This window comes from Castor canadensis, chromosome 13 (genome assembly GCF_047511655.1).
Source record: "Castor canadensis chromosome 13, mCasCan1.hap1v2, whole genome shotgun sequence".
Classification (NCBI taxonomy): domain Eukaryota; kingdom Metazoa; phylum Chordata; class Mammalia; order Rodentia; family Castoridae; genus Castor; species Castor canadensis.
The window spans coordinates 63,574,605-63,592,173 of NC_133398.1; the positions used below are offsets into that span (position 1 = coordinate 63,574,605).

The following is a 17,569-nucleotide window of genomic DNA, read 5'->3' on the forward strand; positions in this document are numbered from 1 at the left end:
TCAGCAAACCAGCATAACACGCTGAAAGCAAGAACTCTGACCTTGCCCCAGAGAAAGGGTGCAAGGCAAAGAAACAAGCCCCCAATAAACCAACACACTGAAAACCCAACTCCAAAGCTGGATGGCTAGTGGGCCACAAGCTGATCTCCGGAAACTGAGGACAAGCCACACTTCACGGAGGGAGGAGCTGACTAAGCAGCTACTGCTGAAAGACAGGAAAAAAAACTGGTGAGTCTCCTCAACCACCTGGTGAGACTAAGACAGAGCTTCTGCTTAAATACAAACACCAGGAGTGGATGCTGAAAGAGTAACACCAGAACTAGTAAGCCTGAAATTCTATTGTTCCTGAATCTGGAGTTTTTTTAAAGTGTTTTTTTTTTTTTTGTTTTATTCCCTGTTTGTCCACCACCTCTCCTTGTGGACTTCTTTGGTTCTCTCTTTTTTTTTTTTTTCATTGATTGTTAGTTTTACTATTGTAAGTAAGCAAATACTAAATTACACACAAACCAGAGACAGAAGCAGCACAAAGTGGAGAGACAGGAAGACAAAAAAGAGATGGAAACCATTCTCTCCCCCCAAAATAAATTAATAAAGGATTCAGAGGGAAATGAAGAAAATGGATACCCAGTTCCAGACTCCAACAAAACAAAGATAAACTATGCCAAGGAACACAATGAAGCCCATAAGAACAATCTGAAAGAAGAAATTCTGCAAGTAATTACTGAGAATGTCATGGAGATGTTACTAGACATGGTTAACCAAAACATACAAGATGCACTCAAGAAATTTCAAGACAACAAAAACAAAGAATATGAGAAGACACAAAAACAAATAAATGAACTCATAGGAGCCCTAAATAAACACCAAAGTGAAACAGGTAACACCATAAATAGAGAGATAAATGAATTCAGGACAAAAAATGACAATATTAAAGAGGAAGTGACCCATGATATGGAAAACCTCAGAAAAAAGAATGAAACAGAAATACAAAACACAATGGAAGGCCACTCCAGCAGACTACAACAAGCAGAAGACAGAATCTCAGAACTTGAAGATGAAATGGAAATTAAAGGAAAAACTGAAGAGCTATTAGTCAAACAATTCAAGACCTGTGAAAGGAATATGCAAGAAGTCACCAACTTCATCAAAAGACCAAACCTGAGAGTCATGGGCATTGAAAAAGGAGAAGTGGTGCCAAGAAAATGAATTCATAATATATTCAACAAAATAATAATAGAAAATTTCCCAAATCTACAGATAACTATGCCCATTCAGGTATAGAAAGCCCCAAGGACACCAAATAGACTTGATTGAAATAGAACTACCCCATGACATTTTATCATTAAAACAACAAGCACAGAGAATAGAGAACAAATATTGAAAGCTGTAAGAGAGAAAAAACAAATAGCATACAAAGGTTAACCCATCAAACTCACAGCAGATTTCTCAATGGAAACCTTAAAAGCAAGAAGAGCATGGAGTGAGGTATTCTGGGCACTGAATGAAAACAACTTCAACCCTAGGATACTCTACCCAGCAAAACTATCATTCAAAATAGATGGAGCAATAAAAGTCTTCCATGATAAATAGAAACAAACAATATATGACCACCAAGCCACCACTACAAAAGATTCTTCAAGGAATTCAGCACACAGAAAATGAAAGCAAACAAAACCATGAAAGGACAGGCAATACCAAACCACAGGAGAAGAAAGGTAAGAAAGTAGAGAGTAACATTGATTCAGCTGCACACAATCAAACCCTCAAACAACAAAAAACAACTAAATGACAGGAATCACCACATACCTATCAATACTAACACTGAATGTTAAAGGACAACTCAAAAGACACCATTTAGCAAACTGGATTAAAAAGGAAGATCCAACAATCTGTTGCTTACAGGAGACCCATCACATTGACAGAAACAAGCACTGGCTTAAGGGGAAAGGCTGGAAGAAGATTTACCAAGCCAATGGCCCCCAAAAACAGACAGGAATAGCAATACTTATCTCTGACAAAGTACACTTCAAAGTTACATTGATCAGATGAGATAAAGAAGGACATTCCATACTAAAAAAAGGGGAACTACACCAAAAGAAATTACAATTATCAACCTGTATGCACCCGATGTCAATGCACCCAATTCATCAAACATACCCTGAATGACCTAAAAACATATATAGACTCCAACACAGTGGTATTGGGAGACTTTAATACCCCCCTATCACCAATAGATAGGTCATCCAACAAAAACATCAATAAAGAAATCCTGGATCTAAATCATGCCATAGATCAAATGGACCTAGCTGATGTCTACAGACTATTTCGTCCAACTTCTGCACAATATACATTCTTCTCAGCAGCCCATGGAACCTTCTCCAAAATTGATCATATCTTAGGGCACAAAGCAAGCCTCAGCAAATATCAGAAAATAGAAATAATCCCATGCATTCTATCTGATTACAATGCATTAAAACTAGAACTCAACAACAAAAACAACAGTAAAAATCATGCAAACAATTGGAAGCTGAACAACACATTGCTCAATGATCAACGGGTCATTGATAAAATAAAAGAGGAAATTAAAAGTTTCCTGGAAGTTAATGAAAATGAAAACATGACCTACCAGAATCTATGGGACACAGCAAAGGCAGTCCTGACAGTAATGTTTATAGCCGAGTGCATATATGAAAAGGACAGAAAGATCTCAAATCAATGACCTAATGCTATATTTCAAAGTTCTAGAAAAACAAGAACAAGCAAATCCCAAAACAAGCAGAAGGAGAAAAATAATAAAAACAGGGGCCAAAATCAATGAAATAGAAACAAAAAACACCATACAAAGTATCAATGAAACAAAAAGCTGGTTCTTTGAAAAATTAAATAAGATTGACAGACCCCTGGCAAACCTGACTAAAATGAGGAGAGAAAAAAACCCAAATCAGTAAAATCAGAAATTCAAAAGGGGAGATAACAACAAACATCAAGGAAATCATTAGAGACTACTTTGAGAACCTATATTCTAATAAATATGAAAATCTTGAAGAAATGGACCGATTTCTAGATACTTATGACCATCCAAAATTGAACCAAGAGGATATTAATCACCTGAATAGATCTATAACACAAAATGAAATTGAAGCAGCAAGAAAGAGTCTCCCAAAAAAGAAAAGTCCAGGACCTGATGGAGTCTCTACTGAATTCTATCAGACCTTTAAAGAAAAACTAATAGCAATCTTCCTTAAACTGTTCCATGAAATAGAAAGGTAAGGAACACTGCCTAAGTCATTTTATGAAGCCAGTATCACCCTCATCCCAAAAGCATACAAAGACACTTCCAAAAAGGAGAACTAGAGCTCAATCTCCTTAATAACATCGATGCAAAAATACTCAATAAAATAATGGCAAATCAAATCCAACAACACATCAGAAAGATCATACACCATGACCAAGTCAGCTTCATCCCAGGGATGCAGGGGTGGTTCAACATATGCAAATCTATAAATGTAATACAGTGCATTAATAGAAGCAAAGACAAAAACCACTTGACCATTTCAATAGATGCAGAAAATGTCTTTGACAAGATCCAACACCATTTCATGATAAAAGCTCTAAGAAAACTAGGAATAGAAGAAAAGTACCTCAACATTGTAAAGGCTATATATGACAAAGTTATAGCTAACATCATAATTAATGGTGAAAAACTGAAACCATTTCCCCTAAAACTAGGAACAAGACAAGGGTGCCACAATCCCCACCTCTATTCAACATAGTACTGGAATTTCTAGCCAGAGCAATTAGGCAAGAAGAAGAAATAAAAGGAATACAAATAGGTAAAGAAACTGTCAAAATAACCCTATTTGCATTTGATATGATCCTATACCTTAAAGACCCCCAAAACTCCTAGACACCATAAGCAGCTACAGCAAGGTGGCAGGTTATTAAATCAACTTACAAAAATAATTAGCTCTTCTATACACCAATAATGAACAAACTGAGAAAGAATATATGGAAACAATCCCATTTACAATAGCCTCAAAAAAAATATCAAATACCTAAGAGTAAACTTACAAAGGATATGAATGACCTCTACAAGGAGAACTACAAACCCCTGAAGAAAGAGATTGAGGAAGACTACAGAAAGTGGAGCGATATCTATCTAGTGCTCATGGATTGGTAGAATCAACATAGTAAAAATGGCTATACTACCAAAAGTAATCTACATATGTAATGCAATTCCCATCAAAATTCCAATGACATTCATTACAGAGATTGAAAAATCAACCCCAAAGTTCATTTGGAAACTTAAATAAGAGACCACGAATAGCCAAGGCAGTACTCAGTAAAAAGAGCAATGCTGGAGGTATCACAATACCCGACTTCAAACTATATTACAAAGTAACAGCAATAAAAAAGCATGGTACTAGCACAAAAACAGGCATGAAGACCAGTGGAACAGAATTGAGGACTTGGATATGAATCCACACAGCTATGCCCACCTTATTTTTGACAAAGGTGCCAAAAATATACGATGGAGAAAAGACAGCCTCTTCAACAAATATTGCTGGGAGAGTGGCTATCCATCTGCAAAAAACTGAAACTCCGATCTTTATTTATCACCCTGTACTAGTATCAACTCAAACTGGATCAAGGACCTTAAAATATCAGACCCGATACTCTAAAGTTAGTAAAGAGCAGAGATGGACAAATGGGACTTCATAAAATTAAAAAGCTTCTGCACAACAAAAGAAATGGTCTCTAAACTGAAGAGATCACCCACAGAGTGGGAGAAAATATTTGCCAGCTGTATATCAGACAAAGGACTGATAACCAGAATATACAGGGAACTTAAAAAACTAAACTCTCTCAAAATCAATGAACCAATAAAGAAATGGGCAAGTGAACTAAACAGAACTTTCTCAAAAGAAGAAGTTCAAATGGCCAAAAAACACATGAAAAACTGCTCACCATCTCTAGTCATAAAGGAAATGCAAATCAAAACCACACTAAGATTCCTCACCCCTGTTAGAATAACCATCATCAAAAACACCACCAACAACAGGTATTGGCGAAGAGGTGGCATAAAAGGAACCCTCGTACACTGCTGGTGGGAATACAAGCTAGTGCAACCACTCTGGAAAAATTATAGAGGCTTCCTAAAAATCTAAACATAGATCTGCTATATGATCCAGCAATACCACCCTTGGGGATGTACCCAAAGGAATGCAACACAGGTTACTCCAGAGGCACCTGCACACCTATGTTTATTACAGCACTATTCACAATAGCTAAGTTATGGAAACAGCAAAGATGCCCCACTACAGAAGAATGGATTAAGAAAATGTAGTATTTGTACACAATGGAGTTTTACTCAGGCATGAAGAAGAATGAAATCTTATTATTCTCAAGCAAATGGATGGAACTGGAGAACATCATTCTGAGTAAGGTTAGCCAGACTCAGAAGACCAAAAATCATATGTTCTCCTTCATATGTGGACTTTAGATCTAGGGCAAATGCAGCAATGTTGTTGGACTTGGGTCACTTGATAAGGGGAGAGCACATACAGGAGGTATGAGGATAGGTAGGAAACCCAAAACATGAAAGTGTCTTTTGGCCCTACTGCAAAAGAACTAATACAGAAACCTTAAAGTGACAGAGGTCAATTGGGAAGGGGATCAGTAACAAGTGAAAAGGTAAGGTAGAGATGAATCAGCTTGAGTTGTAACACATTTGTACATGGAAGCAATGCTAGGAATCTTTTTGTATAGCTATCCTTATCTCAACTAGCAAAAACCCTATCTTTCTTATTATTGCTTATGACTTCTCTTCAATAAAATTAGAGATAAGGGCAGAACAGGTTCTGCCTGGGAGCGAGGGAGGCTGGGGGGAAGAGGGAGGTGGTGGGGGGGGTAGGGACAGGGGAGAGAAATGGCCAAACAATGTATGCACATGTGAATAAATGAATAAAAAATTTTTAAATAATTAGTTCTGCTCTGCTATAAGTGACCAGTTTACATAATTAACTTTTTTATTAAAAGTGCATTATTTAAAAGTATTCAACAAATGATCTTTTGAATTTAATAATGAATGAGTGGAAGCAATGTTACTTTACTGTATTGGAAAGCAATAAAATAATTGTGCTTTGAAAAAGATATAATTCAGATAAACATTTCTGAAATAAAAAAAAATCTGTTTATGTGGTATGGAAAATATATTGCTTATGTCAGCAAAAACTGAACAAGAATAGTCAAAAAAGATGTTACTGGACTTCAATAATTTTAGGAAGGAAAGAGGGAGGAAGGGAAAAGAAAATTATTTGGACATTCAGATAAAAAGATCTTGCCATATGAATCTAACATACATTAGAAAATAAATTGGTTCAACCTCAGAATCCCCCACAGCAATACTCAATGTGAGAAAATAGCAGAGTAATACAAAATCATTTTTAAAAGAGAAAGGGCTGTCCCAAGCACTCATACTTTGCAGTCTTAGCCTTGGGTTGCTGAGTTTCCAGACTCTTTATCGGAGACAAAAGTTTAATCAAGTGCAAATATTAGATTCCCGTGGCTGTTGTAACAAATTTCTATAAACTTGGTGGCTTAAAATACTGGAAACTTATTCTCTTGTAAGGGAGAATTTGTTCCTTGCCTCTTGCAGTTTCTGGTGGCTGCAGCATTCCTTGACTTGTGGCTGCATCACTACAATCTTGGTTTCTGCAGTCACACTGCTTTATCTTCTGTGTGCAAGCTGTCTTTTCAAGTCTCTTTTTAGAACACTTGAGACTGCATAAAGGGCCTGACCAGATACTCAATCACAATCAACCCATCTCAAAATCCTTAACTTAATCACACCTGCAAAGCCCCCTTTCCAATATAGTATAGCATGAGTGGGTTCCACATATATTGAATTAATTAAGAAAAGGAATTGCAAGAGACTTTTCTCAATTTAATGAGGACAAACGTGAAAACTAAAACAACATCGATAGTATTCCAGACGTGTATAATTTATCAAAACTATTTCCAACAGAAAATTTAAGCAGATTTCCAAAATACAAATAAAGAAAGGTGCCAAGAACCGTCCTCCCTCCCCATGATAAAGTGCCTGGACTACACAATTTCACAAGGAAATCTTAGCAAAACTTTTTAAAAGCAGTTGAGTCTAACGGTACTTGAATTGCTCCAGGGTACAGAGAAGAAGAAACACTTCTAAATTTTTTTGTGAAGCAGGCAATGCTAGTGATCCCCCAAATCAACAAAGATTGCACAAAAAGAAAAATACCAGTCACTTTTCAAAGGTTCACTAAAATGCACTGATAATTCAATATTAGGATTTATGGAAATAAAGACACTCATTGTATTTAAACAAAAAGCAGAAGATACAAGACAAGGAAAAATGTCTTCATTTTCAATAACAACACAAAAGATAAAATGTCTGAAAGGAAATGTGTGAAACCATTATGAAAAAAGTTTACAAAATTCTATGCAGGAATACAAAATAAAATATGAACAAAAGCAAATATTCCATGTCCTCACATGACTTAATATCATAAAGACGTCCATTCTTCCTAAATTAACCTACAGTTTTATATGCCTAATAAAGTTGTCAACAACATTTTGTTAGAATAATCAATAAAGTCAAAAGTTCATGTGTAAAAAATAAACAGTGAAAGTAGCCAAGAAAAATCTAGAATATATGATAATAGAAACCAGTCTTCAAGTATTCTTTAATTACTGACGGATATTCAGTAATTAAAGTAGTGTTATACAGATACATGAGCAAACAGGTAGATCACGGAACAGAAAAGGAAATCCATAGTTGGGTAATGGTGGGTCATTTAATAAACAGTCTTTGAATAACTGGGTGGCTTCCGAAGGGAAGAGAAAATATGATTCTATTCCTGACATCTAATAACAGAATAAATTACAAAAGTGTTAAAGTTTCAAGTGCTAAAAAATTTAAAGTGTGAGGAGAAGCCATACAAGGTGGAAGGACTTTATATAATTATGACATGAAACCCAGAAGCTATAAAATGAAGGACTGACAAATTCAATTACATGTTTAAAAGTGTGCATGTTAAAAATAAAGCAAGCGAAATCAAAAGACAAATATAAAATTGAGAGAAAAATATGTGAACTTAAAATCCAGACAAAAGGTTAACCACGCTAATGTGTAGAATTCCTAGAAATCAATGAGAAAAAGACATTTTGATGGAAATGGACAAAAGCTGTCAGTCCACTGAAAAGAGAATATGAATTCTAAACATACATTAAGAAACTTGCTCATAGCCAGGCGCTGGTGGCTCACTCCTGTCATCCTAGCTACTCAGGAGGCAGAGATCAGGAGGATCACAGTTTGAAGCCAGCCAGGGCAAGTAGTTCGGGAAACCCTATCTCAAAAAAAAACCATCACAGAAAAGGGCTGGTGGAATGGCTTAAGATAAGCCTTGAGTTCAAGCCCCAGTATCACAAAAAAAAAGAGAGAGAGAGAAACTTACTCATAATAAGAAAAGGAAAACTGACCAAACCATTTTTCACTTATTAGGAGAGATCAAATTTCAAAAATTCATTGTTTTAGAGGAAAGTCTTCTCATACTTGTTGTCAAGAGGGTAAATTGGTAAAATTTCTATGGAGGGCAATTTAGTAATATCCAAGCTTATAAATTGCATACCCTTATAGGAAAATAGTCTAAGATACATGCGTAATTTTGTGATGTGATGTATGCACAAAGTTACTTATTTTGGCACTATCTGTAAGAGTAAAAGCAGCTTAAATGTCCATTAATATATCCCATGTGAGTCCAATCATATACAGTAAGTGTAGCATTTCCATAAAATGGGATAGTATAAAGCCATACAAAAACATGAAGTTCTTTACATGCTAACTGATATGCAATGATCTTAAAAAAATCTTTGAAGAAGAGAATAGACAAGAAACCTGCTGACATCCTGAAAAGTCAAACCAGAAACTGGTAACACTTTTGCTAGGGAAGAGGTCAGGGGTGGCTGGTGAACAGATGTGTTACTTACTTATTACAGTTCTGGGGACTGAACACAGGGCATCATGCTTTAGGCAAATGTATTTCCAGTTCAGCCATGCTTCCAGCACTTTTGCTTTTAGTTTACTTTTCAGATAAGGTCTCTGATTCAAGTGCTGGTTTTGAACATTGATCCTCCTACCTCTGCCTCCTAATTTGTAGGGATTATAGCCTTGAGTTGCTACTCCTGACTCTTACCTTACTCTGTTACTTATACCTATATAGTAATATTAGCATATTACCATATAATATAATTTATAATGATAAACATGCATAAATGCTACCATGTGTTCAACCTTTTTTATCTGTAGGGGTGTTTAATTTTTTATTGTTTATACATTTACTCATTTCTCAATTTGTTCACTGTTGGTGTATAGAAAGGCTACTGATTTTTGTAAGTTGATTTTGTATCCTGCTACATTGTGGAAGCTGTTTATGGTGTCTAGGAGTTTTTGGGTAGAGTTTTTTGGGTCTTTGAGGTATAGGATCATGTCATCTGTAAATAGGGATACTTTGATAGTTTCTTTATCTATTTGTATTTCTTTTATTGAAATGCTTGGCAACCACTAACAAGTGATTTTTCCCATGTAAATAAGAGCAAATTACACACTATATAGAATGTTGTATCAAACCTAGTGAGAAGCAGTAGCCATAAATTATAAATTGAATTTATTTAGTAGGGCACTCAGCACAGTGCTATTAGAAGAGAGATTCCTAATAATAGGATTTTTATTCAGGAAAAAAAGTTAGAGAACACCTGGTCTAAATCTCATTACACATAAGGTAACTGAGAACAAGAGAGAATAAGTATTATTCTCTGTGTTACATGGTTAGCTTATAGGTATAGGTATAGAGCATGAATTTCCCAAACCTTTGTTTTACTAATATACAACATATGGTGACATATACCTGTCTAGGTATAGAAAATGCACACACTTATAGAGACAAATATATATTTTGAGGGTCTTTGAAATTAAGTTGCAAGACAACCCAGTATTCTCACTATTCTATTTTAATCTATTTATCGTGCCTTTATCTTTGTCTTTTTTCAGCCTCTGCAAAAACCATATTCAATTTTAGAAAGTGAAATAATGAATTTTTTAACATGTAATTTTTTAAGCTAATTCAAAGAAGAAAAGCTTAAACCTGTAGTCTGTTTTTTATTCACTTCCTGTAAGAGAAACCACTTCTGAACTTAAATGCCCTTCTCAGTAATCCTCCAGGACTACCCAGCACAAGCAATGTACCCAAAGAAAATGAAAAGTGAAAAAGTTGGGAGTGAATGATATACAAGTTGACTTGCCAAGATGCATCAGAATTAAAAGGTTATTGTTAAAGGATGACAAAAATGTAAATCTGCAAGAACACATCTTACAGTAACTCCTCAAATCCGTTATGACCTAATTTTGCATTAAATTTTCTTCAAGAGTCTTAAGGAAAAAATCCCATGAATATGAGAAAATTGGGAGCACGTCTTTAAGAAACAAAATAACGAGAAATTTAAAGTATGTATCCAGGTAACTCAAACCAGTTTTTAATACCTTGATCATTTTTATGTATTTCTTTCAGAATAGGTTCAGGTATAGAGTTTAAAAGATTTAACTTTGTATCTGCAGACATTGGTTTCAACTATGACTATGGCACTTAATAGTTTTGTCATATATTGAGAACACTGTATCCGTTGCACTGATTAAGAATAAATAAAACTTAACCATTGATTCACACCTCTCAGACAGTGAGATGACATAAGGCCTCACAGTTTGTGTTAGACAATAAACTTAAGAGACTCAGAATTCTCCTCGAAGGAGACTGAAAGTTGAGGGTTAGGGTTAACTACGCCAGAATTTTTAAAATAATAAGGGGTGGGGCAGATAGGATCTTTGGTTGTTGCTACAAAAATCCACCTCAGCAATTTCGCCTCTCTTCCCGTTCAAAAGCAGAAGACAACTACATTTCCCAGCGGCCCTCACGCTTCTTCCGGCTCGGTGCGCCAGCGCTCGGCTTTCCGGCGCCCTTTTTACGTCAGTTCGAACCTAAGGTTCTGACAGCGAGGACGCATCCCGGAACATGGGTTCTTCATTGTCCGGGCCTTTTGAGCCTCTCAAGGTCGCTGAACCTCCCGAAGGCTCCGTCCCTGCCAACTCTGCTCCCCAAGATACATCCGAAGAGCGTCCCGCGCAAGCACCCATATTTAATAACTGCTGGAGTTGTCGCTTGCTCTCCGGGTCGGGACTGATAGGGGCGGGTACTTACGTGTACTTGGTGGCACGGAGGCCCATGAAGCTGGGATACGCCCCAGGTCCAGGAGCTATTGCGCAGATGGTCATCGGCATCAGTGAGAGCCGGGCACAACCACTTGGGCTGGGGTAGTGGAGGGAAACGGAGCTGCCAAGTGTCGGGGACGGGCGCTCGCTCGGGCTGTTCTCATGGGGGTGGGGCGGGCACTTCTACCCCTGAGCGGGGCGAGGGTACAGGAAGTTGTTGAAATACCTCTTTAAAAAAAAAATGACAGTGTTTTCTGGAAGTCCTTACCAAGGTCAGTTTTTTAAATTCTACGGTTAAGTATTGTAGTATTTCTATTTTACTGATGAGCACACTGTGGCAAAGAGAAGTAGATGAGACAGGAAGTGACAGAGTTAGCTTTTGATTCCGGATTTAAACAGCCCCAAAGCCCACGCTTGTTCTCTAGATCCTGGAGAAAACCTGAAGAATATTTGTTTTTGGTTCAAGAAATTTGAGGCAACACCTATAACCCCAGCTACTCAGTAGAATGAAGGAGGAGGATTTCATTTCCAGCCCAACCAGGGCAAAAATGTTAGCATGACCATATGTCAACAAGGTTGGCGTGGTAAAGGCACATCTGTAATCCCAGCTACTTGGGAGACAAGGGTAGAGGGATTCAGGGTTCAAGGCCACCTGAGCAAAAGCATGAGAGTGTGTGTGAAAAATATACCAAAGCAAAGAAGGGGTTGTTGATTCTTTGATAGAGGATTCAAGCCCGAGGCTTAGAGTTCAAATCCTAATGCTGACTTTAAAAAAAGAAAAAAATACAAAATGAGATTTTAGATGTGGGTTCCAAACCCGTGTACTTGGTGTACCACTGAATGATGCCCAACTAAGTGATTGTCAGTATGTCTTCCACTAAAATATTGTGATCCTTTTTGCTTTTCAAGCCTGTTGTCTGAATGAATGGGATTTTAGGTTGTCAGATTTCTAGTATTTCTCCTTCTCCTTTCTTTCTTTCCTTTCTTCTCTTTCTCTTTCCTGAGTTACACCATCCTATAAGAAAGATACAATGATAATATATCCTCCAGAAATGTTGTGAGGGTTAAATAAGATAGAATATATTGGTAAACTAAAATGCAATATATAAGTACTGTTGTTTTTTCCTAGGCATTGCCTGTTGGGGAGTTGTTATCCTGGCAGACCCCAAAGGAAAGGCCTACCGCGTTGTTTGAAAGTGCCACCAGTGAATTTGTTGTCTCCTGTCCTTGGTTCCATGACACACACAGCAAGTGAAGGATTTGTGGAGGTTCTGGACAGCCAGGTGGACATGGATAGGCTTCACTATTGCGGATACTACAAGCCTGGACACGGATAGACTTCACTATTGTGAATACTACAAGACTGAAAACATTGGTTGCCATTCTTTATCTATGAGGATTTGTAGTTTTGTTTCACAGATTACATGGAACCAATAAATTTTTTGGAGAAGAAACAAGTTCTGTGCCTTACATAGGAAAGGAATGAATAATTTAAATTATACTTATATATAACTTAATTAAATTTTTTTAAATACTAAAATGGAGAAAGCTAAACCAATTGGAAAATGAGCTGTTTTATTTTATTATAAAGTTATTTTTATTTCTCCCACAATTGAATCAACACCTCCTAGCAACCTAGCTCTGGATAGGCACATGAAACTCGATCTGAGTACTGCTCATACCTTTCAAGGCATTTTCAAATCTATCACCTCATGAGAGCTTCACAGCTAGTCTGATTTGTTATTTCATTGGCAACCTTAAAACAGGAGTCCAAGTGATTTGCTAGGGGTCATTCAGAAGTCATTGATGGAGCTAGTACTTGCCTACTTCTTTTAGTCTTTCAGATCTAAGATGGTTCCAAGACAGCAAGAACTACCATTATGAAACAAATGTAAAAAAAATGCAATAAGACTTATGTACAAGACAGTTAAAATAAATTCAAGGCCTTTAGTAAAATGAGCAGTCTTCATTTTCACAGCCATTAGAAATATTTTTGTGATGTAACAGATGCTTTTTGGGATAAGAACTCAATTTATTCATAACAGAAATCTATGTTTGCTATCGTTTTTCTGTAAAATACTGTAGTTTCTCTGTAAAGGTATCTATCCATTCTTTCAAAGCAACAAAAGTACTATTAAATTCAGTTACTGGTCATAGTAAGTTTTGCATTACATGTTGAGCGAGTAGTACCTTTAAAGCTATTTGTGTAGTATGTAGAAGTGCCTTAGTAGGCCTCATAGATAAGTAAGGACTCTTGTAGTATGTACATTAAACTCATATTATAATTCGTGTTCTAATTGTGCAGTTGACATAAAAGTATTTTAACCTCAAATTAGACAAAAAGATGTTTACATGAAATATACAATTCAGTTATGTGATGTTAATTAATGTAAAAGTTTTAGGTTGGGGGATGATAAACATCCCAAAACAGGTCATTCATGGTCACTCACCCCTAAAATACCTATGAAGAAAAGTTTGTCCCTACTTTAGGAAGTATGGGCATCTGTGGGCTGAGCATTTTCTTAGGTAAGCTAAAAACATGTAAGTAAGGATAACATTAATGGTCTTGACTTGACCTACTAGAGAAACAAAAATTTATGTACAGGCCTATATAGGAGGTTTGGGGGGATTCTGGTCTAGCCACTGTAATAGAGTAGATTATGGATTTTTAGTATTATGCACACAGGCTTTATGGTTATAATGAAATCCACCAAACTTTGGAAAAGGGAAGGAGAAGTAAAGGAATATAGAGGAGGGCAGGAATGTGTTCAAAGAACACTGCATGCATCTATGGAATTATAATGAAAATCCCTTGCACTATCAAAATATCCAAATCTAAAAGATTTATGAATATTTAAAAGTTATGCTTACACTATGTCATTATTAGTGTATGATAGCAAATGAAAAATGTGTATACCCTAATTTAAAGTATTATTGCCAGAAGTGATTATGATCATCTCAGAACTCGGCGAGTCATAATCTTTGCTGGTTGAAGGTCTTGCCTTAGTGTTGGCGACTGCTAACTGATCAGGATGATAGTTGTTGAAAGCTGGGGTGGCTGTAGCATTTCCTTAAAATGATTAAAATAAAGTTTACCACATTAATTGTTCCTTTCACAAAAAATTTTTCTTTAGTATGCAATGCTGTTGAAAACATCTTACGTAGAGTAGAACTTCAAAGTTGAAGTCAGTCCTCTCAACTGCAGTTGTTCTGTCAATTTAAGTTGAAGTAAAAGTCTGAATCTTTTTTTTGTCATTTGAACTAAGTTCATAGCATCTTCACCAGGAGTAGATTCCATCTCAAGTGATCACTTTTTTGCTCATCCATAAGGAGCAACTCCTCATCCATTGAAACTTTTGTAATGAAATTGAAATGATTTATCCACATTTAGAGGCTGTGCTTCTAATGGTGCTTCTCTTGCTATTTTCAAAACATTGGCGGTCACTTCCTCTACTGAAGTCTTAAGCCCCTCCAAAGTCATTGAAAGGTGTGGAATAAACTTCTTCCAAACTCTTGTTAATACTACTGTTTTGGTTTCATGAATCACAAATGTTCTTAGTGGCATCTAGGAACAGTGATCCTCACAGAAGATTCTCAATTTAATTTGTCCAGATTCATTAGAGGACTTTGCCCTCATGAATGAATCTCCTAAGTAGTAAGAGTCGAAAGTCAAAATTACTCCTTGAAGCCTGGCTGCAGAATGGATATTTTGTTAGCAGATGTGAAAGCCTCAATCTTACACATCTACATCAGAGCTCTTGGGTTATCCAGTGCATTGTCAATGAGCAATAATATTTTGGAAAGGAGTCATAGAGTGGATTTAGTATTATTCTTAAGGCTTCTTGGACGTTCAGAATGGTAAATGAGTGTTGCCTTCAACTTAAAAAAGTTGCCAGATGCATTAGCCCCTATCAAGGGTCAGCCTACCCTTTGAAGCTTTGAAATCAAGCAATGACATCTCCCTACCTATGAAAGTCCTGAATGGCATCTTTTTCCAATATAAGGCTATGTTGTCTAAATTATTGGTTAGTGTAGCTACCTTCATCAATTACCTTAGCCAGATCTAGATAACTTCCTGTAGTTTCTACATTGCCACTTGCAACCTCACCTGGCACTTTTATGTGGCGGAGACCACTTCTTAAACTTCATGAGTTTCTCTGGTAGCTTCAAACTTTTCTTTGGCAGCTTTTTCACCTCTCAGACTTCATAGAATTAAAGAGAGGTAAGACCTTGCTCTGGAATAAGTTTGGCTTATGAAAATGTGTGGCAACTTTGATCTTCTGTTCAGACTGCTAACACTTTCTCCAAATTAGTAAACAGCTTGTTTTGCTCTCTTAACATTCTTCTGTTCACTGGAGTAGCACTTTTAATTTCCTTCAAGAACTTTTCTTTGGCATTCATAACTTGCCTAACAGCTTGATGCAAAGTGGACTAGCTTTCTTAGTGTTTGACATGCCTTCCTCACAAAGCTTAATCATTACTAGCTTTTGATTTAAAATGAATTATTTGACTCTTCACTTGAACACTTAAGGCCATTACAAGTTATTGGCCTAATTTCAATATTGTATCTCAGAGTATGCAAGCCTGAAGAGAGGGAGATAGAGGAATGACTGTTGAAGCAGTCCACACATTTTTCAGTGAAGTTTACCATCTTACATAGGTGCAGTAGAAGTGCATCAAAACAATAATAGTAGCACCAAAGATCACTGATCACAGGTCATATCATAACAAACATAATAATAATGAAGAAGTTTTATCAAAATGTGACACAGACATATTAAGTTCAGTTGGAAAAATGGCACTAACAGGCTTGCTCAATGCAGGGTTGCCATAAACTGTAAAAAATGTGATATCTGCCAAGTGAAGTAAAGCTAAGTGTGATAAAATGAGGTATGGCTGAATTACATCATTTTCACATTTTCTTAACATTTTACAAGCATGTATCTGTAAGCAACTAAGATCTTTTTCCAAATATACTTGCCTGCACACCAAATATATCTGCTATGAGAAAAGTTCTGTTGTTCCATGTCTTTATAGGCAGTTAAGTGGGAATAAGCAAAAGTAAAAAGATGAGAATTTGTACTTCACAGTTTTGTTTTTGTTTGAGTCTTTGGAAAAATATTCCAAAATTTAATTTCTGCCAGAAATTTTAGTTTGTGCAGGGATCTTCACAAAGAGGTTTCAGGGAGAAAAAAGACTCACCTTAATCCTACAATGTAGGAAGTGCACCCAATCTCCTCATTATCTTTCTTTTTATTCAGGATGAGGTGGGGTGAGCTCAAGAATCAAGAATCAATGGATTATTATTCAGCATGTAAGACCATCAGCTTAATTATGATTTATGGGCATTAGAATTCCTTTGCAACAAGGAAATGAGAGTCTATAAAGGCTCATGATTACTTTAGTAAGAAGAGAAGAGGAAAAAGTACAAAAATAGTAATTTAAAATGCACTTCTCATAGCTGGCAGAGTGGCTTAAGTGGAAGAGTGCCTGCATAGCAATTGTGAGTTCAAACCCCAGTACTGCAAAAAAAACGAAAAAAGAAATGCACAATGCACTTTCCCTTGAGATCCAGAGACCAAAATGAGAAAGCACATGTAAACACTGACACTTTTATCAGTATCCAAGATATCTAATAGCTCAATCTTTACACCATGGATATAAAATTTAGCATCTCCAGATGACTGAGAGGATTGCACCATCTTTTTTTCCTATTGTATATTGTGTTGACTAATACAGAGTTTTATGACCAGTTAGCAATGTTTGTGAAGGTAATGGATCTAAATATAGATGTACTCTAGGGGATCTTGGTATTACTGGGGTATGGAGGGAGGAATTTCTTTGGTCTTGGACCAATTGCTGAGAAAGATGTTGCTGGAAGCCCATCCCAGAAGTTCTAGAGTTTCACCTGGCTGAGACTCATTGCAGAGACAGTTCTTTCTGGTAGCCCTAGAGTCTGAGCATCTCATCCATGATCCATATTTCACCTCCACCCTCAGCTTAGCATTTGCTCCTTGCTCTCTTTTATTACTGGTTTCTTAGCCTTACTGTCTGAAGTAGGGGCCTCCTGAACAAAGTCTTGATTTGACAACATAAAATATATTGCTCTTAAATATATGTTCAGGGCAAGCGTATATTCAAGAACCCCTTAAAGCCAGACTTGGCCTCAACAGATTTATCGCCAAGACTACATCCATCAAACCAACACTTCTCAAATCTTGAGGAAAGAAATAGCAAGCAATTTTGAGTTGAAAAGCTGTTTATTTTCTT

At 36.5% G+C, this 17,569-nt stretch overlaps 1 protein-coding gene across 1 annotated transcript; it reads left to right on the forward strand.

Moving 5' to 3' along the window:
* Positions 1-11,050: 11,050 nt before the first annotated feature.
* Dmac1 (distal membrane arm assembly component 1) lies at positions 11,051-12,504 on the forward strand. Its single transcript, XM_020186788.2, has 2 exons — positions 11,051-11,370; positions 12,429-12,504. Exons 1-2 carry the CDS (start codon positions 11,103-11,105, stop codon positions 12,491-12,493), a joined length of 333 nt encoding a protein of 110 aa, XP_020042377.2. The 5' UTR covers positions 11,051-11,102; the 3' UTR covers positions 12,494-12,504.
* Positions 12,505-17,569: the final 5,065 nt, after the last annotated feature.

What these genes read in the sequence shown, in the direction of transcription:
- Dmac1 (XM_020186788.2), top strand. Translation starts at nt 11,103, where the DNA reads ATGGGTTCTTCATTGTCCGGGCCTTTTGAGCCTCTCAAGGTCGCTGAA. An exon ending in GCAGATGGTCATCGGCATCA is followed by an intron (nt 11,371 to 12,428) that starts GTGAGAGCCGGG and finishes GTTTTTTCCTAG; the next exon opens with GCATTGCCTGTTGGGGAGTT.